The sequence below is a fragment of the Bombus impatiens genome, unplaced genomic scaffold (assembly GCF_000188095.3).
Source record: "Bombus impatiens unplaced genomic scaffold, BIMP_2.2 scf_0060, whole genome shotgun sequence".
Lineage (NCBI taxonomy): Eukaryota > Metazoa > Arthropoda > Insecta > Hymenoptera > Apidae > Bombus > Bombus impatiens.
The window spans coordinates 333,253-357,881 of NT_176479.1; the positions used below are offsets into that span (position 1 = coordinate 333,253).

The 24,629-nt window shown below is 34.1% G+C and overlaps 3 protein-coding genes across 7 annotated transcripts in view; 1 reads left to right on the plus strand and 2 right to left on the minus strand.

Moving 5' to 3' along the window:
* LOC100750065 (calcitonin gene-related peptide type 1 receptor-like) overlaps positions 1 to 6,184 on the plus strand; it is a 134,194-nt gene extending 128,010 nt beyond the window's left edge. The window contains 6 exon segments of the mRNA XM_033324696.1: positions 673 to 899; positions 2,428 to 2,598; positions 2,872 to 2,995; positions 3,476 to 3,517; positions 3,613 to 3,696; positions 5,283 to 6,184. Coding sequence (XP_033180587.1) covers positions 673 to 899; positions 2,428 to 2,598; positions 2,872 to 2,995; positions 3,476 to 3,517; positions 3,613 to 3,696; positions 5,283 to 5,480 — 846 coding nt within the window. The 3' untranslated portion in view covers positions 5,481 to 6,184.
* Positions 6,185 to 7,454: 1,270 nt separating this feature from the next.
* LOC100744674 (transmembrane protein 19) lies at positions 7,455 to 9,686 on the minus strand. The gene is made up of 6 exons (XM_003485462.4): positions 9,343 to 9,686; positions 9,142 to 9,252; positions 8,569 to 8,856; positions 8,358 to 8,462; positions 7,954 to 8,169; positions 7,455 to 7,872 (listed from the first exon to the last, which is right to left on the minus strand). Exons 1-6 carry the CDS (start codon positions 9,491 to 9,493, stop codon positions 7,715 to 7,717), a joined length of 1,029 nt encoding a protein of 342 aa, XP_003485510.1. The 5' UTR covers positions 9,494 to 9,686; the 3' UTR covers positions 7,455 to 7,714.
* Positions 9,687 to 11,498: 1,812 nt separating this feature from the next.
* On the minus strand, positions 11,499 to 24,322 carry LOC100744793 (KH domain-containing protein akap-1). Of its 5 annotated transcripts, XM_024372315.2 has the most exons (8): positions 24,123 to 24,322; positions 17,863 to 18,033; positions 17,366 to 17,432; positions 15,266 to 16,114; positions 14,677 to 15,189; positions 14,370 to 14,585; positions 14,171 to 14,301; positions 11,499 to 14,029 (listed from the first exon to the last, which is right to left on the minus strand). In XM_024372315.2, the coding sequence occupies exons 4-8, from the start codon at positions 16,068 to 16,070 to the stop codon at positions 13,934 to 13,936; spliced, it is 1,761 nt and encodes a 586-aa protein (XP_024228083.1). In that variant the 5' UTR covers positions 16,071 to 16,114; positions 17,366 to 17,432; positions 17,863 to 18,033; positions 24,123 to 24,322; the 3' UTR covers positions 11,499 to 13,933. The 5 variants fall into 5 exon arrangements, with proteins under 5 accessions (XP_024228083.1, XP_012249332.1, XP_012249331.1 ...); XM_012393909.3 differs by lacking the exon at positions 17,863 to 18,033; XM_012393908.3 differs by lacking the exon at positions 17,366 to 17,432.
* Positions 24,323 to 24,629: the final 307 nt, after the last annotated feature.

The following is a 24,629-nucleotide window of genomic DNA, read 5'->3' on the forward strand; positions in this document are numbered from 1 at the left end:
ATTTTTTGGGGGGGGGGGCTATCGGCTATTTCAGATAGAATATTACATAACCTAGATGCGCCAATTACTCTTTCAGAACGATGAACGTGGAAAAGTAAAGCGAGGTGTAAGATAAAAACGCCGATGTACGACCGTCAAACTGATGTACCGACTATCGGTAACAATTTGAACATAGCGCGTTACATAAGATGAATTTATAAATTGAATTTATAAAGAAGATATGATAATTGCGAAACGATTCTCACATATATTTTGACAATTTTTTACTGCGTTACACGTCCTTTGTGTTATTCTCTTGCTTGCGCAATTGGAATATTAAATTAACGTTGGACGGCAATAATAAAATAATAATAAAAATAAAAACGATACACAGATTTAAATAACACGTTTAATTTAAATTGCAAATAGAATGGAAATGAGATTATTTTCGAGAACGACAAGAGAAAAAGAAATTCTTGCACATCTGCGTTACTTTATTACATTCGTACAGCGTTATTATTATCTGTAATTAGTAATTAGTACTTGGAAGCGTACAAAGTATTTGAATGCGTACAAAATAAGGAATTTCAAAGGAATTAAAAAAGTGAAATAAAGAAATGAATCGATTGTACAATACATATATATAGAGAGAGGGATATATATATAGAAGTGAACAGATTGTACAATTTTCAGATAACGTGTCGGCTGCTACACATTATCCTGCATTACTTTCTACTTACTAATTACGCCTGGATGTTGTGCGAGGGTTTTTATCTGCACACCCTGCTCGTTAGCGCTTTCACCAGCGAGCATAAATTAGTAAAATGGCTGATGGGTCTTGGTTGGCCTGTACCTGCGGTCATCGTCACGATTTATGCCTCTTTAAGGGCGATCAGTGATGACCCTGCGGACACCGGACAGTAAGTGCTACAGTAATTATCAAATCAATGGCTATTTGACATATGCACCTCGCAAATATCTTAATTATAGTCGTATTAACGTCTTGGCACATAAATTTTTGCTATCGAATAATGGTGTTTTCTGTTTCTTGGAAATGGATATTGATAAGAAGAGTGTGAGATGGGATAATAATACGAGAGAAATACAAGTTACAGAGTAAAAATTACAGCGAATTGTTGGTAGAATATTTTCGGGATATCTTTTTCGAAAGTGCAACGAAGAAAATATCAAAAGAGATAAAAAAAGAAAAACAGTAAATTTCTTGTAAACTGTGACACACGTTAAACAGTAGAAGGTATACAAAGAAAAATAAGAAATATAAATAACAAAAATTACAGAGTGAATAGCCAACAGAATTTTTCGTGAACATTTTGTGGAACATTTTATAAGAGAGATATTGAAAAATACAAACGACGGTTGATTTGTCACATAAATCCTATTACGAAAACTTCGAATTTTGTTATTTCGATATACACGTGTGTTTTACTTTAATAATTTCCAATAGCAAAATCTGTAAAACATATTACCTTTCGAAAATACACTTTCCTTTAAAAAGAAATAAGTCTTGGTTCGCGTTCGAAATAACTTTACCAATTAAAGACGCTATCGATGGGATCCAAATTTATCAAATTTATCGAACTATATAAATATGCTAAAATTTGATAGAAACAGCTGGCTCGTAACAACTGTGTTTGCAAAGGGAGAAACAAGCTCCTATTTGATTTCAAATAGGCTACGTATACGATAGATGCAAGTAGGAATGTACCTGCGGCATCGCGACACACCATGAAAGACGTACATCGAAGGATCAAAACCATGGCAATTGAATTAGCGTCGTTTACCAAAGACCACGAACTCCGTAATGAACAAAGGGATTCTGTTATAGGAGTTAATGATCAGCACGATATTTATGTTGAATAATGTTCACGTTGCTTCACCACGTGGAAGAATATTTATTAATCGTCAGGAAAGTGTAAAACAAATTTCGCATTTCGCGATCCTTGTCAACGACGAACTTTCGAACCTTTGACCAATAAAACCGTAATAGTACGCTCTATGAAATTCGTGTTCGCCACGCTGAGGCCATAAATTCCGCGGATTCCGCATAGCGTAAAATCAATCGATCGCAAAATGTCTTCAGCATCGAGCATCTTGTCACTGGACTATAAAATCAACAATGAAAGGGTCGAACCAAATAGAACCAAGAAACTCGATAGAGTGAGATATTTTAAAAAATAAATTAGGAACAGGGGCTCGAAATTAGCCGAATTTCAGAAAATTTGGAAATATTCTGGAAGGTAGCTTTCAAGAAGTAATTAGGATTTCATAAGATTTCTTTTGATCGAATATTCGGTTGTGAGCTTCGGATTGCTTGTTATATGAATATTTCTTCTTGATCGATGCGTTTAATCTTGTGAGGGGTAGTTTGAACGAAAATTTCTTTACAACGCTATAAATAGATTATATCAGACTGCTTTGATATGTTAGATGTTGGATCAACGAGGGTAACTATATGAACGTGCTGGTCTACCCAGTCTGCGTTTCCACCCTGTTGAACGTGCTTTTCCTCTTCAACATCGTTCGAGTTCTATTGATGAAACTGAGAGCTGGTCCTACGATTGGCACGCAACCTTCCAGGTCTATGCGTCAAGCATTTCGGTAATTAATTATAATTCCTTTCTGTGTCCTAGTTTAGTTAAGAGAATTATTCATTTATTCATAATTAGAACTAAAGAAATTTATTCAACTTCTAGTTCATCGATTCTGGAATGTTTTCAAGATACTATTGACAGTCGACGATACTCTCTTTCTTCGTTCTTTTTAATCGACAAATTATTACTTTAATTAATATTTGATATTTATATAATCAAATGATAAATTAATACAAATACTAATTTAATATTTATAACTTAATATTTTTCTTCTTGTCAGAGCGACGTTACTCCTCGTACCTCTTTTGGGCCTACATTATCTTGTCATCCCCTTCAGACCGCCGAAAAATCACCCCTGGGAGCAATTTTACGAAGTTCTCTCCGCCATAACGGCCTCTTTTCAGGTACCAACGACTTTATATTTCGTTTTCAACACAAATCAAATTCGACCAATACTCTGTCTTCTTTTACTTTGCACTTAAACTTCATCACAGTTCATAATGTGATTATTTAATTTTCTCGAGACACCGAACACTGGTATATTCCTCAACTTAGTTTCAAGGACTTAGTCAAAAGGAACTGAGTGAATAAAACCTACCACGTCGACAAATTCTTTTTCTTCTATTCTATTTTAAATTCTATTTCTTATACGTATAGGTAAAAGTACTAAATACATTCAATCTTCGACTTTCATTATACTTTCGATATCTTCAAATTAATTAAAAGAACTGAACAAATAAAAATTATCAAGTCACAGAGTTCAAAAATGTAGAATATAAAATTTCTTATACGGGCAAATATTATGAATATTAGATTTAGATATACATGTACATATATCAAATATAAATATCAAATTTGTTCAATTACCGACAATTCTTTTGCAGGGTCTCTGCGTGGCCATTTTATTCTGTTTCTGCAACGGTGAGGTAAGTAAAAGAATTCCACCTACACCAGTTCTAGTTAGCTAGTATGCAAAGAAAGGAAAAAAAACTGTTCGCTAATGAATGTTGCTCTTGCGTAGGTAATAGCGCAATTTAAGAGAAGATGGGAGGGCACAGCTCTTCTGCGGAATCGGGCCAATTCTTGCACAGCTACCACCGTCTCGGTACGGCAAATTCACAAGACGTAGAACAATCATAACAGCCATAGAAATGAAAGCGCCTTAAATGGAACACCATCATTCGTATTTCCACATCTCTTGTATTTTACGTCTGTATTCTTTTCTTGTTTATATCATATTTTTCATTCACAATTGTTCACGCTATGTAAACTGCTAAGATTATTCATTTTCTCCTCTGTTCTTTTCTCTTTTTCTTAATCAGATTAGATTGATTTTCTTTAATCGCTGAGAAATCATTTAAGGTTTCGACTGGATCCTGATTGTGTAATATTTGTTAAGAAAATAATGCCTAGTTCTAGAGGAAAGTATGTGTAGTTTTATAATTGTTCCTTCTTATCCTTAGAGGTATTATAAACAATTATATCTACAATGTTTATTAAAAGTTGAAGAACCGTTGAAATGTCTCCAGACTTTATTAGAATCTTGTTAAAATTACTAAGTTTTCTAACACTTGTAAAGATTTGGAAAAGGTCTTCGAAGGTTTTTAAAAATTCTTCGAAGAACCAAATAGTACTTACGTACAGCCTTTCATGAAAATTCTGTAGCATACAGAAAGAAAGAAGTAATCTTTCTAGAGAAAACGGAAAGCTTACTTTTTAACGAAAGACAGTAAAAATTGTTTAAAACTTTGGAAATTTCCCTGGACCTTCGGAAGCTTACAGTACCTACGAAAGCCTTCCAAAAGAATCTCTAGGGAATCTTCCATATATTGCTGAAACTGTTACAGTCTATGAAGAAACCACAATTGATCGCTTAATAAATCGTAAGAATCGCTTTGTACATAGCCAGTCGTTTGAACTACGTTCTTTCTAATGTCGTAAGGTTGCGGATGTCCTTCATAAATTTTCGAGATTCATCCTTGCTCGAGAGATATGGAGGTCAAGATGCGAGCAAGATATTTATTAAGAATGGTCGCATGACTCTGCAGGAAAATATTGATCTCTACAGCAATGCAATAACCGAAATTCACTGTGATCATATAATTTAATAAGGTCAGACTCACGCTTCATTTTTCATCCCCTTCATACCGAGAACCAACTCCCAATTCCTCGTCAACGTCAAAATTAAACAACATGTACCACCTAACGAACCAATAGATCCTCTAATTTCATTTGAAATCTAAACTTCATCTCTCTGTATTTATCACTTTCTCGGCACGTACGAACTAGAACAATCGTTGTCAGTCTATTAAAATACGCCCCGCTGTCCCGCCAAAAGTCACGGTCACGCTTCAACGAGCACAATAGCCAAAGCAAAAAAAGTCAAATACCAAAAAGAAACTTAAAAGTAAAAAGCAGAAAAATATCGGATTGCACGACTAGTCAATGGTGCGATGCGGACCGCGATCAAGTCCGCAATAAACGGTGAAAATCCTAAAACTAACATCGTCCAGCCTGCCGCTGTACATAGGCCCTAGAATGGCACGAGCAACAGCTAACTAACAAACAGAGAGTGGCGTGAACGAAAGGGAGAGCGAGGGAGAGAGTTGTCCGTGTCGTGCCAGTGACGACGTGCCCGTGTCAAGACCATTGTGGGACGTTGACTGTTTCAGTTTATCCGCTCGACCGCAGGTCCGATGCCGGGAGAGGAGAAGGTGTGACTATCGGTCGTCCGTGCTGGAAGTTCCGGACGAAAAACGAGCCGTGGACGACCGTCAGCAGATTGTTCAACTGGTCGCCGCTACTCCCGTCCCCAATAGTCACAACAATCACGCCAGGATGCTCATTAAGTCCAGCGAGTTGTCCGACTACGATCAGACGCAGTGTTGATAATTTCGACGGCTGATCAATGAGAGACTGAAACCACTGAAGCTGGCGAAAGAACGTCATCGAGCGAACATCAAAGAGAGTTTTATTCTATGGCCAGAAGATTAAGGAGCTTAAAGATCGCGTCAATAATATAGCGAACATGAAGAAGGGGTCCTTTTAAGAGTGGATGTAGTAAATGATGATTTTTTTTATGAAGATTGTTGCAAGTGATGAACGTCGTTTTATTCTGAAATGAGAATGTTGAGAATTAGCGAAGAAGTTATATATACAATGGCTACAAAAAGTATTGACACGTATCCTTATTTTCCAATGAAACTTTTTGTCGGATTCTATACGTTTTACTTTCGCAATATCAAATTTTTTAGTTGTATAAAAATTAAATTGTACGAAATTTAGTATACTTGGATCGAATTAATTAGTATGTAAATGTTATAATAAATACAACGGTATGAAACTGGTTTTTTGTAGCCACTGCAATTTGATAATTAGAGTTGTAAAGACCAGTTCTGTATAAGTTCTAATGAATGAGTGATATTATTGAAAAGAGTATACATTATTTTTTGATCTCGAATTAATTTAAGATAGGAGAATATAATAGATCGCTTGTTTGGATATTTTGTTTTCTTAATTCATAGGGATTGTAAGCGTGACTTTTATTTACAAGGAGATATTCTTTGGAGTATTTTTTCGTATTCACGCCTTGAGAAAGCGTTAAAAAGAAGAAAAAGGAAAAAATATTATGCTTGTACTTGCACATATATGTCGGAGTCAGGTTGGAATTTTGGGGGCGTTCAATGAACCTTTACTTACTTTACCATCGCGGGTGTAGCTAATGTTTATTGGTACAAATGTGGACACTTGTGACTCTGGTCTGAGACTCGATAACGCATCCGCGGTCAACGGGTTAGTAGGCTTGTTTCTTCGTCCAAGTCTAAGTTGTAACGTTAGTTAACTCGTACAACAGCGCGTACCGGTGAAAAAGTGACTTTCCGTCACGGTGACGCTGTCGAGGAAAACTATGATGGGGTGTGTCTAAGAGCACGAAATTCTCGGATTCATGGAGAGATGTCTTCACTTGAAAAGTGAGGGGAAATCGACGCTGCTGTTAATTGGTCAATTTGCGACAAAGACTGCTTGTCCGTTCGAAGAACCTTAGTTAACAAAATCCTAAGGTTTATAGCGGGTCCTCAGGCTAGCTGAACTTATGCTGTGCAGATGCATCGACATCTAGTAATCATTTTGCCCGAGGGAACCGTTGAAATCTTTTTTTACTGTCGAGTACCTCTACGGGTATTTCTTTTAATGGGGGCTATGTTATTACTCCATACTTTTGTTAGACGGAGCGTTCGTCCCGTTGACCGCGGCTACGTTCGGCAACTGATTGTCGCCTCGAGCCCAAGCTCACTGTCATAAATCTCAAACAAATACAACTGGGCAGAATAACGGCAAACTGTTTAATTACAATTTTGATGGATTTTCCCGAAGTTTCGGAGGGGAGGCCCCGGTGTCCTCTCATCTCCGACATATATATACATATATATATTTTATTGTAGAATTAGGATTTACTGAAGAAGCTTCTTATTTTCTTGAAAAGATTGGTAAAATAATCTGGTACAAGAATCGATGATTGTATTAACTAAAACTTTATAATTAATTGAACATTCAAAATTTTGAGATAAATGTGTTTGTAAAAGATTAATGTATACTGAATTTGAAACATATTGATATAATTCAAGTTCCCAAACTCTTTTCTGTTAGATTGCTTATCACTTTCAAATTTGAAAGGCAAACATTTTCATTCTATGTTAACGAACAAAACAGTTCTTAATTTTTACATTAAATACCACGTAGGAAGTAACGTTAGACAATGTATATATAAAACGTATACATATATGATTTTATTAACAAAAAATTGTGCTATTTTTCTTAATAAGTTTTTATTAAGATTCAAATTACAATCAAAATTAGGTTATATAACTTTATATAACATAATTTCATATTTTTTTAATACATTTTTGATTTCAAGTCTACTTCCAAAGGATACAACTTTTACATATTTGCTTTTTATAGATATAAATTATAAGTCATCATATCAAATTTCGTCACGCGATTTTTATACAAAATAGAGATGTAGAAAATATTCGCCATAAATATACTTCTTTCATGTATATATAGTTGGACATGCAAACAAATATATATACACCTAATGACATTATAATTATACTTATATTTCCTTAAATACTTAAAATTAATTTTGCAATTTCTGGTAGTGTAAGTGCAGTGATAACACTAGATAAAAGATTTATACTGTGATTATCCAAAATTTGTCTACCAGATATGTGTTTCACATGCTTTCCAGGACGTTCTACTATTTTCCCTTTCTCATTTATTCCTATGGTTAAAAATACAAATTATCAATTTGATTGTAAGTTACATTTGTATTCTAAATAACAATATAAAATAGATATCTTACCAGAATACTGCAACATAGCTCCTAAAAATGAGTCTATTACACTACCAAAGAGACCTCCGATTCCTCCAATAATAATAATTGGCCACTGTGGCACTGCTAATTGCAGTATAACTGTGTCTACAGTTATCAATACTGTTAAATAATAAGATAAACCCACAGTTATACCACCTAGTATAGAAACGAGCAAGCCTACCCAGGAAATACCACCATTTGTCCCTACAAATAGATTACCAATGAAATGTAAGACTTTAAACTTGACATAACAATCGTTTAAAGACATATTTAGATAATGACATCATTAATAAAGACTAGTATTTCCATATTTAGTTCCTTATCTTTGGCTACTTGTCCATTATATTTTTTTCTTATATAAATATAGAACTGTTAGGTTTCAATATTCTTACCTCGTGGAACTCTTTTTAGTGTGGTAATAAGAAAAGGATCCTTAGTACCCACAACTGTCCCAATTTCTGAAGCCCAAGTATCTCCGTTACAGCAAGCAAAAGCTCCTAATAAATTATAATAATTAACAGCAACGAATACATTTTTGAAATTAAGTTTCTAAATTCTAAAATTATTTACTTTGGACATAACATACATTATTGATGAATGTACCTAAGATTCCTACCGACAACCAGGAACTTCTGTAATATTTGTCAAAATCAATTGGGTGCTCTGCATTTCCTACATCCAATAAGTATAAGAGACCTAACTGCGTTGCCATACCGCCATTACATAGCACTTGAATCCAATTTCTTTGCCCTCCTTCCTTAAAGTCAGATTCAAACTTTTTCTTCTCTTTGGCACAAAACTTAGTTGCCTTAGTAGAAGAAACAAGGAATGCAAAGAGACAAGCCACATGACAAAAACTGGTAAGTGTCAGAACAAAACCCATAAATAATCCTGCAATACAATATTCCATAGCTAGTTACAATGCAAGTAGAAACTTATTAAATATAAGTTACCATAATATAAACACCATATACTTTATTCATAGTTATTTCAATTGTTTGCATTTTACATTATATATTCTCAATATTTTAATTATATTTTAATAATGAAAGACACATTTAACCAATCATATTATATAAACAGTAACAATATCAAATAACTTAAATAAAAAATACTTTATTCTGTCTATAAAGTATATTTCTTACATATTGTAAAATTCGAGATAAAGTTTATTACCAAGAATAGCGCCGCTAATATCCACACTCTTTCTTCTTAACCCCCAAAAGGCCATAAAAATTGGAAACACAACTACGGTTAACCATCTCCATGGTGATAGGACTAGATTCTCTAAAAAAGAAGGTTATATTTTTCAAAACAATCGGAACGGTACAATGTAAAACAAAAAGTCGTCATACTGCGACTAATTATTTAACATACGTTTAAAGTGATTTCCAGAATCTGAATAAAAAGTCGAATATGCTACGTTTATAACCCAAAACACCATAGAAATTGGAATTACACATGCACTAAGAAGTACCGGTACTAATACGTGTGATCGTTGATTCTTGTCAGTTGTTGATGAAACCATAATTGAGATCACAGCCTAAATAGTACGCAATACCAAGTAATACTAGCTTTTCTTCAACTGACTTAATAATTAGGGTTGATATATCAAATTACTGATCAATGCGAAAGCTGAAACTCAACCGTAATATATGTAAAATCGTAATTTCTCAATTTCCTTCATCACGCTGGTACCAACTGTAGGACTGTGCATATTCTCTGCTATCACTAGCCATCGGTACAGTCAGAGAAACATTTGCGCATATTCTTGGAAAAGATTTATGATTAGAATACCTTCTTAAGATAAGATGGGAAGTAAGAGTACAATTCAGTGCTGATTTTGAGTAAAGCTTCTTACGTATCTTTATTTTCTTCTATATTTCAATCAGCTATTTTTTCGTTTCATATTTAGTCAACTGAATAAATGATCCGTTATTTAAATCATTCTCTTCAGCTAGAACCAAATATAATAAATAATACAAAATAATATAACAATTAATGAGAAAGTTTTTCCTAAATAAGACTTTTTAGTTACCATATTCCTTTAAATTTTTAATCTCATTAGTATTGATAATATTCTTAACGAAAGACCAAAAATTGCTTAATGGTTTATTTAAGTATTAGAAATAAATTGCTTTTTTTACATCGATTACGGCAAAGCTACTTTGGGGACAGAAGTAACAATCAGGAAGAAAGAGGAATCGTATAAAAAGGAACACAAAATAGCTTTCGGAAGTCTCGAGAAATGATATCAAATTCCAATAATTATCCAGATAATACTACCTTCTGCAAGATTATATTCTCCTAGTATAAAATGGAAGATTTTGACGAAAAATTTCTTCGAAAATCCGAAAGTTTCAACTTGAAAAAATTCTTGAAGTATGACGTCAAGTTGCAAGAATTATCGAAATTGTTCCATCTTCTATATTATTATGTTTTCTTGGTACAAAATTGCAAAATCGGATACAAATTTTCCGAGAAGCCACAAATTTCAGTTTCGATGTAGAATAAGTTACTTCTGTAAAGGGTTCTATAAAAAAGGAGATAAATGAATTCTATTAAAATAAATACATACTTTGTATAGGGAACGAAAGGTTTAACAAACAACAGAGTGACTATATAATATATGTAAATAAAATTATAAATAAGAATATAAATAAAAACATTGTTATGATTGCTGCTTGCGATCTAAATCGCTGCAGCTTTGTTGGCGCTTGCACGCGTGTACCGACGAAGAACTAATTAGTTCGAAGGACCACCCTCGTTCGAGCAAAAGGAAAACATTGTATGTGGTTGACTATTTAAATAGAACTATTTACGGAATACTGGGAGCTGCTCAGTAATCGTGCCTAATGTTGCGCGTAACTATTCTGTATAAACTATTTTGCGCGAGTGTTCTAACTATTCGATATATGGATGATTCTAAATTAACAAAGTTCAACCGTTCGTGTTATTCTGATTGCTTTGAATGTTCTATAGGTTCTAACGGCGAAAAGCCGGGAAAAATGGCTTTTGACTTCTCCCTTTTACAGCCAATTTCACGGAGGGATAAGAATCGGGCACAAGCAATATTTAATGGACATCGTTTTGGCAACCTTGGAGAATTTCCACGATTTCGTTAGTTCATGGTTACCGAGGACTGTTACGGCTAGGTATACGTATACAATGGGAAAAAACCGTTGCTTGTGAGGCCTATGTTGCTGTAAATGCACATGAATAGCAGTTAATCGGAGACCCGATGGCCAACTGTCGGTAATTGGTAACACAGGAGTTTGTAACAAAGAAATCTTAACGGTAACCTTGCCGACTCAAACATAAATTATAAATCTTTTAAGAAGTTTAATGTCAAAGTATCGAGATGAGATAAGCAGGTAAAATTTTTATATAGAATAGACAGGATAACATCAATAGACATTCACTTTTCAAGGGGGATAGAAACTTAAACACTTATAAAATTGAACATATTTGTTGCCGTAAATATTTATTGTAAAAAATATAGCAGTTTCGCAGGAAGAATAAAGATAGTACAATTAAAATGATGCAAATTTAATGAGAACGCCGAAGATTACATTGAGATATATACAAAATGAGTTTAATTTAATCGATAATGATAAATGAAATCGTAAGAAACACGAGTAATTGGGTGCTTTTGTTGATCGTGTATGCTATATACATGTACGCAACGTAAAAAATATCCTACTTAGAATTTAAGAAGCTAATGTAACAAAATCTTATTATCTGTACTTCTTCTGATTGGAAGACGTACCAAATAATAAAATAATATATTTGTATAATTGTTTCGTTGCATACATACGATTAGAATTGTAACCCTGACGTAAGAAGATTTCAACGAATTAAAAAAATTCTCTGCTTTCACGATGGTGATACATTGAAGCACATACAGTTTAATAAGCGGCTTAATAACTGTATCCTATGTATATCCCTATACAAATATCTCTATAGCGTTTACGTATCAATAAACTGTAAATATTAACATGTAACAGTATAAAACTGTTTCTCTGCAGCAAACATCACATTTTTTTGCTACTTTTTCTCAATTTTCATCACGCTTAATGGTATTTTATTTCTACGCATAACAAATATGGCTGCGGTTGGTGAAAACACTCGAAAGTAAACCGCAGAACACATTCTATGATTAAATATAAACAATATACCGTACAATCTATAGAAAAGACTACCAGTCTCTTCGTAATCTGCTCGATAGCAGTACATAATTGAAATGTGATAAACGTTTAAGTAAATAAATATTAAGCGGGATGCTTAGGAAATAAGAAGGTAACAGCTTATACCTGCCGCGATAACCGAAAGCAAAAATTACATAGGAAGAAATTAGTATTATGAAAAAAACTTCGTAGAAAATGTTTCCTATGTGAAAAAGATATTTGTTTAAACGTTTGTTAATATCTGTTCAACGTAATATAGATTATACGATAAATTACAACGTTAAATATATAGAAAATATCGATAATGAAGTTTTCATTTAATGAGTAATCCAAATTATTTAACGATATCACCGTGATCGTTTCTTTTGTATTAAATATAGTATAAGAAAAAACAAAGAAAAAGAGAAAGAATAGAGTATTCATACAACGATCTCACACGATTTAGACAAAATAGGTTTCCTATATAGTTTAATTTACATTTAAAAATTACGTTAGAATAAACAAATTTGACCTGTAGTAAGTAATACAAGTCACACAGAGACGCGAATTTCCCGATTCGTCCGGTGTAGTTATAATGCAATCACTTTTCTCTATTAGTGTTTGATAAGTATAAAATATATAAATTTCTGCTACCTCTGTATATCTTGTCATATTTATCATTACGTACAGCTAACATGTAACATTGTTTTTTCATTTTCTATTATATAACCATTATAAGATGTATTATATAAATATTTTATAAACGTAGTAGTAATGTTACATTATTTACAAACATATGATTGAAGTCTGCTTAGAGATAGAGAACTTAATAATCCGAAATATTTTCCCTTGCATTTTGTGTTTATTTGAAATCCGAACTTAATGTAACAATTTGGATTTGTATTATTACTTTCATTAAAAAAAAAAAAAAAACTAATAGAAGGACAAATTAGTTCCACAAGTTTTTAGAAGTAAAAGTATTATGGACCATACCACGTGGCTTTTGTAATTCGTGAAAATCTGTAGTTTTCATTCACTGTACTTTACAGAAACGTATATTACACTATCATACCGTAAAATAACTGTTCCTATGTTATAAATCATTTGAATATCGTATTAAATGTACAATAAATGTCCCTTTTCTTTCTAATTTCTTATTACTCGAATTCAGCCGCTAGAATGTGGCGTTTTATAAATATGTATTATATATCGTACATTTGGCATTTAATAAATCTATTGTACCTCTTGACAGCATATAAGTACAGGGAGGAGCGTTTTCTTTTGTTTAATTATCTATTGTCTGTTTAAGTTGATCTAAATTCTTTTTCCGTCCAGTAACATGATAAATACTATTAAAAAATCTTATTAACCATGCACGTAAAAATGCCACACTCTAAACACAATAGTTTACATTTGTACTTGTTATAAATCATACATGAGGAGTATTTATAAATGCTCGTTAAATATTGTTTATCCTTACATATGTTCATTGATACGTAATGTATTAACAAGAGAATGTATATGCAATATGTCATGTAATTCAATCTAGGTTCAATAAATATGATTCAATAGATTTAATAGATGGCATATCGAACAGGATGTAGAAAACTGCTGGTGTTAATAAAAACATTCAAATCAATGTTAGGAAGTATCATTTCCTTGGTATTTTTTCTTAATGTATGAAGTATGAGAATGAAAATGAATCATATACGCAAATAATGACTAAAAAAATTACGTGATCACATATTATCATGGTTTCTTTACAAGTATAGTTATTATAGCCTAAATTTCTAATTCATACCTTAAGAGATTAATATACCTTCTTCTGGAATTATATTTTCTAATGGTATGGATTCCGCGAATCCACGAGCTATTAATTCATCGGCGAGGGATATCACCTGCGATACATAACAAATTCAACAAACTCATTAATTCGAAAAAAATAATTAGTTATGTTATAACAAACTCATACAAATATTTATATTTTTAATCAATAAAAAAACCTTAAAAATTTTGTTACAAAACTAGCGTTTGCTTACCCCATGTTTCTGAATATTAAGATAGAGACTAATATATGTGTTTGTATTGATATAACCTTCTATTTGAGCTTGACCAACAATTCCTGTACACATCTGAGCAACTGTATTATAAGCTTCTTGATTCCATTCACCTGTACATAATTAACAATTTATATATGTATATGAAAAATTGCACACGGAAATGCAGGAATGTGCGTACCATCTTTTGGTTGTACATTTGCCAGGAATATTTCAATTGCTTGAAACGGTAACGTAAGATAATCTGACCTAATTTTCCTCATTTCTGAACTACTAAACACCCAATAACCACCGTGATCAACAAGTCGTACTAAATGCTGTTCGCCATGAGGATCTGGCTGTTCGACGTATACTCTGACCCACGTATTATACCATTTTGCAACTAAGATCATACCATCTATAAATCGAATAAAGAAAGAATATTTGAGAACTTTTATTACAGCTAAATGGAAAGAAAAAACAATCATAGAAATACGATATAAACGTACTAGTAAGTTCATCTGGAGCTGATGGCGACTCCGTCGTGTTATATAACTGTGTCATCCTTTCGTCTAAAATCCGTAGGGATGGATAGGTAGGATGAGTAGGAAGCTGTACAAATAATCTGTTTGGTTTCACTATGTGACATATAACAACATCATTATTGACTCCCTCCACTAATGATAACTGTCTTAATTCAGCAAACCAAGGAATATCTTCAGGTACTATTAATGGTGAAATCTGATGAAGTGTCAACTGTGGAAATTTTTTTTCTGGGAACTTTTGTCGTATCATTTCTAGAGCAACGTTTATTCCTTCTGTAGAACCTTCTATGGCACAAAGTTTTTGATCTCTCGATATAGGATGACGTTTGAGGACTATGTTTACTTCCGCTTTATGTCGAATATTTTGCAAGAAACTTCCATGCCGACCAATTAGTCGTCCAACTAAAGATTGTGGTATACTAAATTCATATATCATTGGCATTACAGTGTCTTTTGTATGACCCTTGATACTTCCACCTACAATAAGTATGACATTGTATCAACGATATAACATCCTTAAATATAGATCATTTAATACTCATCCAATGTTTACCTTTTCCACTATCTGTACTTCCCTCACTTCTTGCTTCATCTGTGACACTGCCTTCTAAGACACCAGAAACTGGACTATGGTTAGCAGAATCTCTTTCGGATAATGTTCGAGCTGGTGTTTTAACATTATCTTTCAGTGGCGTGGAAACAGATGGTACTTCGCTTGGTAGATAATTACATTCATTGTTTGTATTATTCTCTTCGTTTTGATTGACAACTACTATCGATTTATTCTCAGGCGCTAACTTTTGTTCTTCTTCCTCGACGATATTTTCAAATATCTTTAATACTTTATCATCAGAATCAGTGGCTTCTTCCAAGGAGGAAGCACCTCTACTCTTTGCAACCATATCGAAATTGCTTATTATTGGGTTACTACCTAATTGTATTTCCATTTTCGACGAGGTATCTACGAAACTGTACCATGCTTCACCGTCATCATTAGGAGGAGTTCTAGAATGCGCAGAAATACACGGCGAGCCAGACCTTTTCTGCGGAATATCTAAATTTTCGCTTGTTTTTCTAGGGATAGAAACAATCTCTTCTACCCGTATGTCTTCTACCTGTTGATTAGGAGGACTCAATGAGCAGGATTCATTATTTTGTATGCCAGAATCATGAAGACTTGAATTAGAATCTGATGAAGCAATCTCCTGATCAGTACTATTCTCTTTGTTACGACAGTTTTTATTTATTCCACCTGGATCAGCTCTGTCTGCTTGACGCCGTTTGTACCACAATATACCAATTATAAGGGCAAAAGCAGGGAGAGTCCACTTTACCATTTGAGTATGAGTAGCAAACATTTTTCCAATCCACTGTAGCTGTTGATGTTAAGGACCTTTTTACACTGAAAATAAATATAATGCATAATTAAAACGTGTACTAATAAAAAATCTAAAAATTGTAAATTAAACATAATGATTATGAACGATAGATTAGAGTGACAAATTATTACTACGCAACAAATTATACAATCATCTAAAATATTGTAATCAGTTTGATAAATTTTAATTTAACACGCGATACGTTGTTAGCATCACGTTTTTTAGCTCGTTATATTTTTAAATTACGATAAAACCGCCACATTACAGCGAGCGCGCAAAGTCGATGAAATTCAATTCTTATTCAGACTCTCGTCTTACTCGGTTTCCTTTGTTAATTACCGTTTCACAAGCGTAACTTCCGGTCACAACTGTATTCGTTCGAATAGCTTAATTAAGACAAAGTACAGACACTGTATACAAACAAACGACTTGTTCTTCAAATATAAAAAATTCATTGTCATATCCAATAAGACCAAGATTAAATACTCTCGAAATCTACTCGTTCTTGTACACTTTTAAGATAATACGAGGATTAATATCGAATCTTAAATCACCATTTAATTATACATAAGGCACAACATCAATTATAATTTAAATACAGGCAAAAACATATAAGAAGTTCATTCAATAAATTAATTAACATATATACGCACAAATATGCTACATGCTTATCTATTAACATCCCTTTGAAAATCAAAAAATTAGTAAAAGTAATATACAATAAGACAAGTTTTTAATCAGAATTGTAACTACAATGAGGATATAAAATACAAACGAAAGTTTAATTCCTTTTTATTCGAAAGAAAGTTTCGAATAGAATTTAAGTGTGAAGTGAATTTAAATTATAATTTCCGAGGCTGTTAGTAAATAAAAAACCGATATGCGAGTTCATTCATTGAATATTTTATCAATCAAAATTTTCATCGCCTCGTGTAATTTTCATCAAATAAAAAGTCGGGTTGACTCAGCATTTAAAATGTATAGAATGTTCCAAAATATGACACGCTATACGATTGTATCGAAACAGGTGGTTTATATATGGAACGTACAGAACATCCTAATTTCATACTATAAACTCGCTATGTACCGCACACTTCAAAATACATAACACAAACAAAAATTATACAGAATGTTTCAAAAAAAGAAAAAAAAAACGAAAAACACCGTACATATTGAAAATGTACGTCAAATCTCATAACATATTCTCATTACATATTATATTCATAATATTTTTCTTTAAGAAGCTTCAATTTTGCTCGAACCGTATCACGTACTTTGAGACACTCTGTATAGTGCATTCACCCTCGCTTGATGCAGGCTTGTAGTTCCCATCTGTGATACCTGAAGTTCAGAGAAAGCATCCGTGTCATTTTCGCAATTTAATAAAATTAAATGGAATTAAGATAGGGAATCTAACACAAAGAATTTTCAATTTCTCAAAGACAACAATACGATGAATGGATTAGATCGAACGTAAATTGTAGACATATGTGATGGTAATCTATTTCTCCCACTTTTACCATATTCTCTTATATGAAACAATTAGAACATGCAATTTTCATTGTTTCTTCATATTTTGAAAAAATCATACGATATAAAGTAACTTCAGATATAATCTCACAAGTAAATATTTTACTTTTATTGAATCTGATTAGAATAAATTTCTTCGACTTTTGGCGATGTATGAAACACGAATTCGGTATAATTCCATGGAACTCCAAGGCACCAGACGTGCAGTCCTCTAACGACGAAGGTCAGATTTACGACTCACCGATATTACGTCCATTCTTATTTCCATCTGTGATCGTTCGACACTTTCATAAAGCCGTTTACTCGCTTGGAAAATGGACGCGCAGGTATACAGACCGGCAAAACGGACACACAGGTATACAGACCGTCAAAATGAACGAACCAGTGAAAATCAAGAGTTCCGATAGGCGACCTGAAATTAACAAGCGATTCGAAGACACTATTGCTAACACGTTCAACGCGGTACTGCGGTTTGTGGAACGATCACGGCTTTCAGCACGTGGTTGCCTCTGAAGAGGCCAGTTCAACTGGAACCGCTAGCAAATGCGCAGACGCGATTACGTTAAGGGGCGTTCACACGATGACGGTACTGATAATGTTCACGAATTCTTTTCCTTTCTATTTTTCCTTTCTTTCAATTTTTTATAACGTCAAATCGAGTGAAATTGTAGCAGTGAAATCGTGATTGTAATATTTAGGTTGGCTTAGAAGTATCGAATATAGAAGAGCAGAATTTAATTTTAGAAAATGGTTTGTTCGTGAGTGAATAGTTACGGAAGCGGTTTGAATTACAGGAGTAACTTATTTCGAAGAGTAGCACCGCCAATTTACACTACTTATTCGCAGATGGAAATGTTACTTGCTATTAAACTGTTTATCGGGCAGCACATGTCAAAGTTTTCGAAATATATTATCTGTTATTATGGACAATTTGTATCTTCCGATGATAACGATTCGCCTAATAATTTGGCACTGTGAAAGATTATAATTTCCCGAATTTTGCACCGTAGAAATAGCGTAATATACGCGTCGCAGTTATAGAGCGGCGCGTCCACGCTTTTGTGCAATATGATTCAGAGAGTTATCCTATCCTGTTTATCGCGGAATCTTCGCCGAAAGTAAAAGGATTAAAATTGACGATGAAACGAAGGAATTGCGCAACGTCGCGTAAAATCACAAGTTTCTATCATAAGAGCTAGCATAAGATCAGAGTATCGGGCGAATGTAGTTTCCACAAGTGCAAATCGGTGACTTTTAACATATTCAGACATATCCATATTTAACATATCCATCGTAAAAAAAGACGTATTTCTCAATCGAAAAAGGTTTCTCGATTTAAAAATACGATAAACGAAGCTAAAACTTGTGAAATGGAAGAAACTCGTGTTCCTTTTACTTAATAAAAATACACGTGACTAAACATTTTCACTTTTTTAATTAAAATTTTTTGAAATGAGGAAATTTGGAACAGTGAAAATTAGAAATGTGGAGAAACGATTACGCGACACATATGATAGATAATGCGTCTGTTTCTTACGTCACACAAACATTTCGCTAGCATTGATTCGTGTAACGATCGAAAATGTATACTGCTGAAGGAATACGATCTACGCTCATTCCTGCGTTTCAAATTCCAACGTAAGGCGCGAAGAAAAATTGAACATGGCGCATCTACAAGTGTAGCATATTCGATGGCATATTAGATTTTTGACCTCGACTAAGCTTGAATATTGCACCATTGTGCGAAGACATTTTTGGAAACTGATAACTATACCACAATTCTATTAATGGCAACTATAGAAAGTATAGTATTTATAAAATGTCGAAAATGAATGTAATTATAGCGTGATTAATAACGCGGCGCGCGATTATGATTCATATGGCGATATTAACCATAAATCTGTTAATTGTAACTATGATATGACATTACCATATAATTTTAATTTGGTTTTTATAACATTTCGTAAATGACAGCTATAGTAATAAATAGCACGGTGCGTAACTATAATTCATATAGTAATTATTGTATAACTATAGCGGTATTTATAACACAGTAATGACAATTTTATTTTTATATATACCAGGCGCTTATAATAGCACGTTATCATCATAGTGGCATAGTTACAGTATGATAATTATACAGGGCGGTTGGTAACTGGTGGTACAAGCGGAAAGGGAGTGATTCTACGCGAAAAAAGAAGTGGAAAATATAGAATAACAATTTTTCGTTCGAGGCTTTGTTTTCGAGAAAATCGACTTTGAATTTTGGCTCGGTACGTCTGCACTTTATCACGGATATGCACGTTATAACGGATCTCACTGTAGATCGTTGTCTCGATGGAAAAATTAAAAAAAAAAATAAAAGAAAAATTTTTTTTTAATTTTTATTCTATATTTTCGACTTCTTTTTTCGCATAGAATAACCCCCTTTCCGCTTGTACCACCAGTTGCCAACCACCCTGTATAGTAGTCAGTTAACAAAACGTGGTAATAGATTTTAATATTTTATTGTGCTATCGCTATACCATCACTATATGTATTATAATAGTATCGTTGCACTCTGGTATAACACCAGCGCAACATAGAGTTAGTACGAGTATCGATATTGTAATTCACAATTACATTATAACTATGGTATAGTATAGTTCATAATAAAGTGATAATACAATTTTTTAATTTTTCTATTACGTATAGCAAACTGTCAAACTCTATTATTGTTATTCACGCGTTATATATATGTACATGTATTTTCTCCTTGGCACAATTTTTTAATGGCATAGCTGATACCATCTAAATCGGTCGTGCGCTATCTCGAACTTTTTTACGATACCGATCTTTCATCTAATCGAAAGTTGTTTTAGAGGCATATAATCGATAGTAACCTTTTTAAGCATCAAACTAGAAAATGGGCAAAACACCGCCTACATATATATTCACTTCATTATAGAATTTATTACTAGTTTCTTGGCAACGTCTGACTGATGTATTACTAGAAATATGTATGTAGCCGCCAAGCAAATGTAGCAGTATCTCTTAATAAATTTCCAAATTTATTATTGGCCACAGAAACCGAAAGGTTTGCCTATCTACTGGCATTTTCAAATGCCCGTTAAAAATACACGAGTTTTCATTGAGCGTTAAACACTATCAAAATCCCTGCGATACGTTACGAGAACTACGATTCATCCACGTATACCAACAGTTTTGTAAGAAATTCAATGTTTCCCTGCGATCCAACCGTCGAGAGTAAAACAGCCGCACCGTCTTTAACGATAACGGACGCCGAATAACACGAACGAACGAAAGAAACGGTTCGCGAATTATCATCGAGCATTTTCATCAGGAAGACAACTTCAAAGGCTGCTTAATCTCTTTCGACACACAGAGCGTACAAGAAGTAAGAGAGGAGAGATTGGCCAAGATGAAGCAAGAAAACGACTCGAGCTGTTATTCGTGCTGCCCGAAAGAGAGAGGAGGGATACATACTGGACAAACCGAACGGGGGAAAAAAAGAAAAATTAAATTAAAATCAAACCGGTAACGGAGATCGGATCGACTCTCTGTCGCGAACTGGGTTACGCGCCACAATTTAACTTCCGAGACAAAATTCTTAGAGAATCCACAAACCACACTAAAGCGTGTATCGATCGTTTCGACAATTCACCAAACACACGACTGCCGAACGAACCCTAAGAGACGTATACGAATAACCGTTTGCCCCCCCCTCTCTCCCCTCTAGGGGCTCGCCGATGGTCAAAAACATTGAACACAGTATTAGCCAGGTATTCGACGCTTCACCAATGAGCAACCTTTTGTGCGTCTTATTAATTGCATGCTTCGAAACATTTCCAACGAACAGCAGAAACAGTTGGAAACATTTTGTTCACATCGGCCACTTCTTCAAGAAACATGGAACAGCAATAAAAAGTTGCTCTTTGCTGGTTCCGTGAAGATCCGGCTTATGATACACACTAGACGTTACTAGTCTATTCGACATGCTTGCTTAATGCCTTTAAAATCAGTTCTGATTGATTCGAGTTATTAATTTCGAAGACAGATATTATCTCGAACACCCGGTTGCGAGGATATCTGGATCGCGGATGTTGTATCTAGGTCCTCTTTGTCATTTCTCCACGATACAACCGAGCCGTGTTTGTAAGGTGCTTTCATCTTAAAATAATGCATGCAATCGTGACTATCACATCGATGACTAAGGAGGAGCGCGCGTCGTAATTACGAATCGAGATGGACGTGCTGTTTGTAAGCGCCACTTAAAATTTCGCGCATTAGTTTTATCAGTGGACAGAGAGGGAGACACCCGTCCACGAGTGGACAGATTTTATCCGGCAAGATAGTTACACACTGGGGACAGTATAGAAATGCGAGAGACAGAGGTGACCGCGACGGTTCAACGTGCTCTTGGAATGTCCAACCTGCACGCGCAGAGAGAACGATGAAGTAACCGAGCATGGGTAACGAGTAACGAGTATTGCGAGGAAGGAGAACGAAAAGAGGAAGAGGAACCCGCGAGAAGAACGATGAAACGTGCAACAAAAAGGGATACAAAAGAGATCCTGCTGTTCGCGTGAAACACGTTTTCGTACGAAACTTTCCTTCCAGCACCCTCTGTGGGAAATGTGCGAATCAATCGTTCGAACAGTTACAGAGTAACGTTCAGATATTTCGGATAAAATTTCAATTTAGGGACGCACCACGTTACAGATCGAGAATCGATCGAGTAGTACATGCACTCTGTTGCAAAATTGTTGTATCATTACGACGTGACGTAAAAGGAATTGCAGTCGATAACGGACCAAAATTGAAGTACTATTAAGTAAGTGTTAACTGCTACATCGAGATGTGATATTTAGAATGTTGTGGAATATTTACGTTCCGTTATTTATCACTTTATATTATAAATGTATAAAATGTCAAGATACGGATAAAATGTCATAAATAAAATTAAATTCGTTGCATATGTGTTGATTAATCTGTGGCTACCCTTAACCTCCGATTTAATCGAAGACCTGTTAACAACATTTCGTATCGTTATAGATTAGACACTTTGTGTTTACATTGTATCCTATAGTACTGATAATAAACTCATCCATCAGTGAATTCAAGGAAACGTACAAGTCTACGTTATCCAATATAAAAGTGACCTTGCAGAAATGTTCACTTAGAATTTTGATTAAAATAAATTAAAAAGTATTTTTCACTTTTAGATACTAATTAATATTACAAATTATATAGAAAAAGTGAAATACTACATTCTAACGATAGAACTAGTTGATAGATAAAATATACTTTCGTATTATTTTTGTTTATCAATCAATAATATAGCGTACAAATGGCAAATTACATTTCGATTAACATATTTTATTTACCGACATATTTAAATTTATATCTGTGCCACAGAGTACGTGTTTCAATAATTTATTATCGAGATAAACTCGAATAGCGTCGTAAAAATAAATGAAATTTCAATTTTATTTCATACAGGTGGTCACGTGACTACGCTTAATGATTCTAACGTTATACGGAAATAACCAATGCCATATTCAGGGACAACTGCCTTAGGAGGCAACATGATCGGAAAGTGTACAAACGTATCTTAGAAATAGCACGTAACTAAAAGTGACTCCACAGTCTGTTGACCCTTTAAATGTCCGTACACACATGGAGGAACACAACACGCTATAGGTAGTGCAGACAGTATACAGTATCCTACCAAATGGCCTGCTTTCGAAATACTTTATCGATTGTTGTTAATAACTAAACAAGATAATGAAGATACAAAAATGTCGCTACAAGTATCAAACATATAGTTTCTCGACGGTAACTACACAGTCCTATATGATCTATCAAGTACACAGATATCATAATTAAATCAGTGTACTTTAGCTCATACAATACATTCGTACAAGCTAAGATAAAATACAACGGTACACGAGACAAGCAAACGTATATATATAACATGGGAATTAGTACGCAGAAAGATTTAAGTTTAAGGAATGTACGTATATATAACCATCCAGGAATACGTTATTTCCAAATGTTGTGTACATCTAGAAAACTCAATCGCCATACGACGTGTGCCGATATTTCACTGTAAAGAGTGAAAGAGTAGACACGCGATTCGTACCATAGAGAAAACGAAGAGGATACCGGGTATAATGAGACAAACCGTATGTTATATATTTAAATTAGTCAATCGAATTGATATAATATGCCCATATTGTGGTCATCGGAACTCTCGCTACGCACTGTAAGGTCACATTCGGTGAAAATAATAACCTCAGTCACCACGTTCGAATCGTGTATCGGAATTTAATTGCCCGACAGATAATCGTATTGTCTTAAATGAACACCTATATTAAACACAGATTAGAAACAATTTAGGAACTCTAGAAGTTTTATATTACGGTAACTAAAAGATAACAAAGGAAAGCCGCTAGGCGAGTCACAGCAGCACGAGGTTTGCAAAAATGACCGACATACCTGTATAATTACTTGTCGATCGGCGTCAATTTCTTCTCGAGTTCCTGTACGTATCTACTCAGCGATTGTAACCAAGTGCCAAGAACACTGAATGATCAACTTCTTTTGAATTTCGAATAAAATCACATCACGCAACCACAATGTTTTTCCTCGCTTGTGAGAGACAATATGGCGGTACAAATTCGGGTGCAGCATGTCCGGCACGATACGATCGTAGCGCCGTACAGTGAAAAGGAAACGATTCGATATTGGCGCCAAACTACTAATGATTTCAAATTTTCATGATGACGAAAAATTCAGAAATTCTAGATTCAAACAGTTTAAGAAGTTGATACAGGGATTCTTTATTATATAAAAAAGTAACTTGATGATAAATAGTCAATATTTAATTTGTAGAAAAAGATGGATAATCGTTATATTGTCATGCATTGCCATCTCGTGACAGTACATTGATATTATTGCAATCATGTGGCGTCATATATCAATCGACAAAGACACACACGTAGT

Coding starts and splice junctions, on each gene's coding strand:
- LOC100744674 (XM_003485462.4), bottom strand. CDS start 9,493: ATGGTTTCATCAACAACTGACAAGAATCAACGATCACACGTATTAGTA. Junction 8,463..8,568: donor GTTGTCGGTAGGAATCTTAG/GTACATTCATCA, acceptor ATAATTTATTAG/GAGCTTTTGCTTGCTGTAAC. Junction 7,873..7,953: donor AGCTATGTTGCAGTATTCTG/GTAAGATATCTA, acceptor TTTTAACCATAG/GAATAAATGAGAAAGGGAAA.
- LOC100744793 (XM_012393909.3), bottom strand. CDS start 16,070: ATGTTTGCTACTCATACTCAAATGGTAAAGTGGACTCTCCCTGCTTTT. Junction 15,190..15,265: donor AAGTACAGATAGTGGAAAAG/GTAAACATTGGA, acceptor TACTTATTGTAG/GTGGAAGTATCAAGGGTCAT. Junction 14,030..14,170: donor TTAATATTCAGAAACATGGG/GTAAGCAAACGC, acceptor TATGTATCGCAG/GTGATATCCCTCGCCGATGA.